This window comes from Athene cunicularia, assembly GCF_003259725.1.
Source record: "Athene cunicularia isolate RWA chromosome 3 unlocalized genomic scaffold, athCun1 chr3_part1, whole genome shotgun sequence".
Lineage (NCBI taxonomy): Eukaryota > Metazoa > Chordata > Aves > Strigiformes > Strigidae > Athene > Athene cunicularia.
This window is the reverse complement of record NW_020799097.1, coordinates 60,986,955-60,995,771: the sequence shown is the minus strand read 5'-3', so window position 1 is coordinate 60,995,771 and position 8,817 is coordinate 60,986,955. Positions and strand designations below refer to the sequence as shown.

General features: G+C 44.2%; 1 protein-coding gene across 1 annotated transcript; it reads left to right on the top strand.

The window, feature by feature from the left end:
• Positions 1–46: 46 nt before the first annotated feature.
• CCN2 (cellular communication network factor 2) lies at positions 47–2,397 on the top strand. Its single transcript, XM_026845402.1, has 3 exons — positions 47–315; positions 539–750; positions 1,069–2,397. Exons 1-3 carry the CDS (start codon positions 96–98, stop codon positions 1,363–1,365), a joined length of 729 nt encoding a protein of 242 aa, XP_026701203.1. The 5' UTR covers positions 47–95; the 3' UTR covers positions 1,366–2,397.
• The last annotated feature ends 6,420 nt before the right edge of the window (positions 2,398–8,817 follow it).

Genomic DNA, 8,817 nt, shown 5'->3' with positions numbered 1-8,817 from the left:
GCTGAGGGAAGGGGTCCGCCGGGGCACCGGCCCGCCTCACCCTCCGCCTCCCGCCCCTCGCAGCTCGGGACGGCGCCCCGTGTGTCTTCGGCGGGATGGTGTACCGGAGCGGCGAGTCCTTCCAGAGCAGCTGCAAGTACCAGTGCACCTGCCTGGACGGGGCGGTGGGCTGCGTGCCCCTCTGCAGCATGGACGTCCGCCTGCCCAGCCCCGACTGCCCCTACCCGCGCCGGGTGAAGCTCCCCGGGAAGTGCTGCGAGGAGTGGGTCTGCGACGAGGCCAAAGAGCAGACTGCCGTGGGACCCGCTCTCGCTGGTGAGGGGGGTCCCTCTGCACACGGGAGCCTGGGGGGAAGGGGCACCCTCCACGGAGGTCGAAGGCGGTGGGACGGGTTGACACGGGGCACCCTGGCAGCTGGAGCGCTGCGCTAAGTGGAGTCACTCCTCAGATAAGCATTGATGCCTCAATTTCTCACGAAAGGGAAGAGAGCTTTAGCAGGTCAGGCGGTGGCCTCATCTTGGTTGTCTGTCACCCGCAGCTTACAGACTGGAAGACACTTACGGTCCGGACCCAACGATGATGCGTGCCAACTGCCTGGTGCAGACCACGGAATGGAGTGCTTGCTCCAAGACCTGTGGCATGGGCATCTCAACCAGGGTCACCAACGATAATGCCTTCTGCAGGCTGGAGAAACAGAGCAGACTCTGCATGGTCAGACCTTGTGAAGCAGACCTGGAGGAAAACATCAAGGTAAATAGTCTCATCTTTACGTATGATCTACTAGGATGCTTCCATCCACTAGCAAAAACCCAGTGTCTTACCAAAACCAGCAGTTCTGACAGGTTCCAAGTGGTGTACCTTGAAACCTGAGTTTTGCCCCAGTGGTAAATAGTTTACAATTAAATGTCCTTAACTTTTTCTTGTGCTGTATTACAGCACTACATAAGACACTCTTACCTTATGTAAATATAACAGGTATTAGCCTGTCTTCTTGCCCTTAGCTTGCAAGCTTAGTGCTGTGTGAGAGCCTGACTTCTAAACGTTTTGTATTCACTTATATCCTAACAGAAAGGCAAAAAGTGCATTCGCACCCCCAAAATCTCCAAGCCCGTCAAGTTTGAGCTGTCTGGCTGCACCAGCGTGAAGACCTACAGAGCTAAGTTCTGTGGTGTCTGCACTGACGGGCGCTGCTGCACACCCCACAGAACAGCCACCCTCCCCGTGGAGTTCAAGTGCCCTGATGGGGAAATCATGAAAAGAAAGATGATGTTCATCAAGACCTGTGCGTGCCACTACAACTGCCCTGGAGACAATGACATCTTTGAGTCTCTGTACTACAGAAAGATGTATGGAGACATGGCATAAAGCCAGAAGGAGACGCTAACTAGATTCTCAACTTGAACTGATTTGCATCTCATTTTGTAAACATGATTCAATAGCACAAGGTATTTAAATAATTTTTTTTTTTAATTTCAACAAACTGCTCCATGTGACAAGACAATTTTTCTACTGACCCCAAATGGTGGTTTGAAGAAGGTAAAACGGACGGTGGGACCACAGCAAGACACGGCTTCAGAACACGTTGTTCATGAGGTGGCGTGGAGGGGTTAAGGGAAATAGGCAGGAAAAGCAAGATCAAGCAAATGTTCCCTTAATGTGGTACAGCCTGCTTCATCTAGTAGTGCAATTGAGAAGGAGACCCTTAGCATGTTTGCTGGTGCTGGTTTAATGACAGCAACAGCTGGAATGCAAACCCTCACCCAGCAAACTGCTGAGTAGAAGGTGTTCTGTTAGTCAGGACAGTAATGTTTCAGCTCTGACGCTCTGATTCATATGGCTTGGTCAACAAGAATCAGAATCATGTCTATTAGACTGGACAGCTTGTGGCAGTTAATTTACCTGTAACAAGCTACTTTTTATTAATATTGTAAATACTGTGTGTATATATATTTGTACAGTTATCTAAATTAATTTAAAGTTTTGTGCCTTTGTTTAATGCTTTGAAATTTCAATGATAGCCTTCTGTTTTGGAACAAGATAGGTAGGATTTAAAGCTTGTTTGACAATGCATTCAAAGCATGAAATAGATACTCTAGTGGAAATTGTTCCGATGGGGCCAAATGGTGAGTTGAGATCAAGATGGAGATTGTTAGGGCTGAAGTGTCTGTATCTTTACAAAGCATTCATCTGGCAAAATACATTTACTTTCACTTTATTGGACAAGTGGCTTTAAGAAAAATGTCTCTTCTGTAGCTCATCAGTCTTTCCACTTGAGCATTTGTTTCTTTCTTTGATTATGGCTCTTTTTGGACAGTTTATTTGTTGAGAAGTGTGACCAAAAGTTACATGTTTGCACCTTTTTAGTTGAAAATAAAGTATTTATATTTTTTATATAAATGGCTTGGTATTTCATTTACCTTTAGTCTTCACTATTACTTTACGTATTTCTAAAAGGGCTTGGCTTTGCACTAGGTGAAAATCAAGTAATATGTGGTGGGGTGTTTTGTCCAGAAACACATACACTTATTCATAAGCTAATGATTTATGGCTACTTATTCTATTACTAGTGACCAACTGTAATTCATTACTCTTCTGAATTCCAAATAGAGGGCAGGGCCAGGCTTGCTTTGCCAGGCCTGGAATTGTATTAGAAAGTGCAACAGGTTCCTTGTGTATCACATGTGGTGGCTTTAAAATGAGCCAGCTGGTCACCATAGTATTCAGTTCCTGCTGTAATACTCTCTGCAACGTGCTTAATTTCACTGAAGGGTTCCACTGGTTAAGATTTATTTTCAAGTAAGGCAAGGAGAATGTTTTTAAAGTATCTGCACTGAAGTGGCTCCTGACTCTAGAGTCAAATCCAGCAGTCCAAGATTTGGTAAAATTATCAGTGGAGAGCTAGTGAGTTGTATCATAAAAATCACAGAATACTACTGTACTTCTGATTTAACCTTCATGCAGAGTAGGGCCAGCTTAGATGTAGTTTCACTTTAATTAATACCTTAGTACAGAATGGTAGACAGAGCACTAAACTCAGATGGCAAATATCTGAATTATCTTCCTACTTGATGATGGGGCAAGTCATTTTACATGATAGTTCTGTCTGTAAAGTGTCCATTGACTCAAACTCTTGCAGGCCCACAGAGAAGTAAGAGCTACACATATTGATAATGGTTCAAACATTCTTCTCAGATAAGCAAAAAACAGTAGGAATGTTATGAGTCACTTGCCTCATCCCCCTAAAGCTAAAAGGAAAGCCTCAGTCCTGGGCTAGGTCCTACATTAATAACAGACTTATTTTTGTCCCTTTATTAAGACAAGGGGATTCTCTGAATTTAAAATTAACCTTTGCACTAGAAGCATTAGTTCTTGTTTTCAGAAAAAACACATACTCTCCAACAAGAATCCTTTTCAGGCAAACAAGTTCAATCTGGAATTTCCTGGTGGTGAAAGCGTGTTAGCTTACAAAAATGTCCATCCTTCTTGAGCACCTTCCAATCCCATTGATTTCAGCTAGCATTTAGCAGCAAATCAGTGTAACGCCAGCTTTGACTAATGGTAGACAGCAGAGCCCTAAACTAATGGGAAGTCACTGGGAGTTTTGCCAGTGGCCTCACCAGCCTTTGCACAAGGCCATAGAAGCATTTCCCCTTCCTCTAAAAAATACGAGGAATTCTCCTGGCATGAGGAAGTGGCTTTCTCTGTCCCGTATGAAATACTTTTGGGTAGCTGCTGGCTTACACTCCCCGAGACTCTCCAGCATTTTTTCTCTCTCTGTATTTTTTTTCAGGTTATGAATATGATGCAGCCATTCAGTTCACCTGGGAAACACTTCAAACGCTCATACAACCACAAGGACTGGTTGTCTGACTGCTACTGTGGCTCCACCCCCAAATAACAAGAAAACTGTCATTTCTAGTTCCAGCAAGGACAGGACGTACGTGGAATTCATTCGCAGCCATCAGTATAGAAGCTCTCAGCATCAGAACAGAAAGAAGCACAATGTACCTGGCAGGCTGGGATTAATGCCCCTAAGAAATGGGGTATTTATGATGCTGCTCAAGCCTGTTCATTAACAACTCTGCCCTGCATTCTTTTGGAAATTAATATCAGACTTTATAATGAATGGCCATTCTTTGTAACATTGACCACTTGAGCCTCATCACTAGCTCATGCGATTCACTCGGGTTCCACTCCCAGTCCTCTGCGGCGTAGGCTGTATCTCAGACACCTGAGCTGCACCGCACAGCAGCCTCCCTGGGCACTGTCCACCAGCTGTACCTGGCAAGGCGAGGCTGCAGGGCCAGAGAGCAGCAGCAGAGCTCTAGTTTGGGAAGGGCCATCTGTAATTAGGCATCCATGAAGGAGCTCCCCCAAAACAGCTCGGGACCATGACCTTTGCTCCTTTTCCTGGTAATGCAGTGGTGCAGCTGCCTTGCCTGCCATCTGACAAATTATCACACTGCTTCGCAGGCCAGTGGAGGACAGAAGAGGACTCCTGTCAGAACATTTTAATGGTGGTTTGCTGTTGCCACTATGAATTACAATAAGGAAGGATGCTACACATGCAGATCTGTTTAGCAAGTTGTTACTCTCCCCTGAGCATACCAAGGATCATAAATCTCAGCTATCACTGCATTATAATGATTTACACTCCTATTTTTTTCTAGGAACAAATGTCTTCTGACAGAAGCCTGCATTTTACAGAGTTTCATAGGTGTTAGACCACTGAAAGTTTTATCTCTGAAAGTAAAGAAATTTAAATACTTTGTTATAAGGTCTCCCAGAGGTGTAGATAGGCATCATACTGTTTGTAAGGCTTTCTTTCAAAGGTATCCCAGGAAAAAGGAGCCCTTGTGTGGAATTTATGGCATCTTAAATGATGGTTAAAATGTGGGCCTTTCAACTGTAAATATATTTCCTGGGTTTATTCTTTGTGCCTAAGATGCATAGATGCAAGAATAAAAACTTGACTTTAGAAGTCCAAAGTCACTTATATGGGAGCGAACATTGGCTCACACTCCTTCCAGAAATTGTTTTGGAAGTTTGCTTTTGGATGTTTTCATCCTCAGAAAATTGTGCTGGTTTGCTACTGCTGAAATATTTTGTTCGTATGTGAAAATATATTCATTCAAATGACTAGCTCCTTAAAATTAATCTCCAGCAATATCCATAATACATTTGGTAAAGGACCACTGTAAAGTCAATACTAATTTAATAAATGTTACTCAATTAATCATTAAACAGGAATTCAAGGTAGCTGGAGACCAGAGTATCAAATAATTTGTGAAATAACTCTAAGCCACTGTACTTCAGTTTTTTATACCATAACACTTTTGCATGGATTTGCAGCTTAGCTTTCTAACACAATACAGATGTGAACAACAGACACGGATTATAGCCCTTTCATATGAAATAGGCTTTACTCTCCAGATGGAAATTTGTCAGATTCCTCAGAGCTAAGAAACATCCAAAAGACACCAGTTAAGAAACTCTTCAAGAATGAGCCACTTTTAATGATCCGTAACCACACAGGAACAAATGAGTCTTTGAACAGTATCCAGTTGTTTGTCTCACAAAGACAAGGGACTCAGCTGAGAAAACTGTCTTTTGGACACCACTAGAAATAGCATACTCTTAACTAGATCATCTATATTTTTTTCATGTAGCATAACTTTTTCAGACATAGCACTTGGAGAAAGCCCTTGCACCGTTACACTGAAAAAGACATTAAATGTAAGAAGGAATAGTATAATATTCTTACCTAAACTTATAATAATTTAACCATTCTGACCTTGCATCCTACCACCAAAAACCTAAGTTCTTTAAAAACAGTGCTTAAATGTGGCTTTAACTGATGTTATAGTCTGCCTACATATGGAAGTAGTTAGCAAGGAGAATTTGGGATGAAATACCAGTGTAAGGCTTTGCCCAAAACCCAAGAAGAATCCGAGAGAGGAAGTAGCTCAGTTAACTTATTTTTCCTCTCATTTTCCATTTTCCTCCCTGCAGTTCCTTTGATTCATGCCCATAAATGGACATACCAGAACCCACCACATTCTCACAATGTTTTTTAGCCTGCCTGGAACCAGGAAATACCAGGAATTTCTGCAAGGAACCTGTTCCCAAACTGTACTAAAGCCTTCAACGCATTTAGTGTTTGAACAGAGTTTAGAAGCATGACTAAGGTCCTATCTCCACTGCACGTTCCAGTGTTGCTCTTGCATCGGAGGACAGCTGCTTGCAGTCATGACTGCTATCCCTGGCTATTTAAGCTCTTCGCTGCACTGGTCTGAGCCCACACCCCCAGAGCAGTGAGGCTGGGACAATTCTGAAAAGTCCTCCCCGAAACCTCTGGCTGCATATTGTGGCAACATTCCTCAGCTCCTGCCTGTTAGTGGGACAGTGCCAAATGCAGGAGTATTTACGCTTGCTTAATGGTAAGTAAATCCAACCCTAATAGTAGTATAATAGCGTTTATGCTGTGAGGAACAAAGCATTTTACAGCCTCGCGAGCAGGACGAAAAGGTTGCTAACGTGGTACTGCAGTGTAAACACAATCCAGTGGTGCCTCCATTCATTACTCAGCCCCATTAATTGGGCCACTGAAAGAAATGTACAATCCAAAGAAATGTTTGTTGGTTTAAATTAGTCTTATTAAAAGCAGGTATTTAACAGCTTTCAGCAGCTACGAAGTATGTTTTCCTGCTCCCATGCTAAATGCTAAGAACCAGCTTTTCAGCTAGTTTTCAGGACTTAGGTCAGCCTAGCTAATTGACATAACTGCAGTCACATTGGTTTAGACCACCTGTGGCCCAAAGTCCCAAGGTTGCACAATGTTAGGGGAACTGAGCAGGGCTGTGTGCCTGGGAGGATTCCCAAGAGGACACAGGCTAGCTCCTGTGGCATTTTCTGGGCAATAAGCACTTGCAGAAGCACAAATTGCTCAAGAAAGTATTCTGTGAACGGCTAAAAGTACAATCTATTAAGGAAGTGATAAACCAATGTATCTAGTAAATGAATGTGACGGACAAGAAGGAACTTGCGTTGTCTTAAACCTCAGGCTTTGGTTACATCACATGCACTGAGCCATTTGCTGATCCAAGAACAGGTATGGCCCAGCCAACATCTGTAACGGTGCTCTAGTACCACACAGCTCCAACCCCAGGTGAAGACCCTGGCAGGAGGAGAGGATTCATAAAACAACAGAAAACAGATCAGCTAAACAGATGACCACCCCTCTGGGGTTCAGCTTCATAGCCAACAAGAGCAAGACAGAAGGATAATACTGTGCAAAATTTGTACCTTCTTATCCGTAAATCAAGAGCAAGTGAGAAATGCGTATTTGATGAAAAGCATGAGAATAATTGAGGACCACGGCATGCTGTAAAGCCAGGGAGTAAAAGTACATGGTCTTGCTGAGAAAATAGTTATTTTCACAAATTTCCAATTTCTGCCACCCTAAGGAAGGTGAGTCTTAGAGTTAATTGATCTCAGTGGAAAAGAGCATTTGTTTTGACTTAATTCTCAACACCATGTGTGCAGGAGAGCATCTATGCAGAGCAATGGAACTATGTAAAGTCACATTTGGCCTTTTCTACCTACATATATTGTTCTAATTCTAGGCTTGTTATGAGGTAAAAAAGTCCAAGGTCAATAAGCTCAGTAAGTTTCTGAAATCTAATGTGGTAGGAGTTAATGAAGAAGGCCAGCTCATCTTATCTTGGGAACTGCCATGAGTGTCTCTCGATGAGATTTTCCATCAGCATCATAGCTGTAGCTGCACACCTGGGGGAATCTGCTCAGCTGAGGTTTTCCTTCTGTGTGTGACTCCAAAGATTTTTGTAAGATGGCATATATGAAATAAAATCACAGAATCGTTTAGGTTGGAAAAGACCTTGAAGATCATCTAGTCCAACCATTAACCTAACACTTGACAGTTCCCAACTACACCATATCCCTCAGTGCTATGTCAACTCTTAAACACCTCCAGGGATGGGGACTCCACCACCTCCCTGGGCAGACCATTCCAACGCCTAACAACCCCTTCTGGAAAGAAATGCTTCCTAATATCCAGTCTAAACCTTCCCTGGTGCAACTTGAAGCCATTGCCTCTTGTCCTATCTCTTGTTAGTTGGTTAAAGAGACTCATCCCCAGCTCTCTGCATCCTCCTTTCAGGGAGCTGTAGAGGGCGATGAGGTCTCCCCTCAGCCTCCTCTTCTCCAGACTAAACACTCCCAGTTCCCTCAGCCACTCCTCATAAGACTCTTCCAGCCTCATTGTTCTTCTTTGGACACACTCCAGCACCTCGATGTCCTTTTTGGAGTGAGGGGCCCAAAACTGAACACAGGAATCGAGGTGTGGCCTCACCAGTGCCGAGTACAGGGGTCAGATCCCTTCCCTGTCCCTGCTGGCCACGCTATTGCTGACACAAGCCAGGATGCCATTGGCCTTCTTGGCCCCCTGGGCACACTGCTGGCTCCTGTTCAGCCGGCTGTCAATCAGCACCCCCAGATCCCTCTCTGACTGGCAGCTCTCCAGCCACTCCTCCCCAAGCCTGTAGCGCTGCTGGGGGTTGTTGTGGCCCAAGGGCAGCCCCCTACATTTGCCCTTATGGAAACTCCTGCAGTTGGGCTCAGCCCATGGCTCCAGCCTGTCCAGGTCTCTCTGCAGAGCCTCCCTACCCTCAAGCAGATCAACACTCCCACCCAACTTGGTGTCATCTGTAAACTACAAATCACTGCATCTAGATCATCAATAAAGTTGTTAAACAGAAATGGCCCCAAAACTGAGCCCTGGGGGACACCACTTGTGAT

Excerpts from the sequence above, each read along its gene's own strand:
- CCN2 (XM_026845402.1), top strand. The coding sequence starts at position 96 with ATGGTGTACCGGAGCGGCGAGTCCTTCCAGAGCAGCTGCAAGTACCAG. Across the intron at positions 316-538 it reads CGTGGGACCCGCTCTCGCTG|CTTACAGACTGGAAGACACT; the intron begins GTGAGGGGGGTC and ends TGTCACCCGCAG. Across the intron at positions 751-1,068 it reads ACCTGGAGGAAAACATCAAG|AAAGGCAAAAAGTGCATTCG; the intron begins GTAAATAGTCTC and ends ATATCCTAACAG.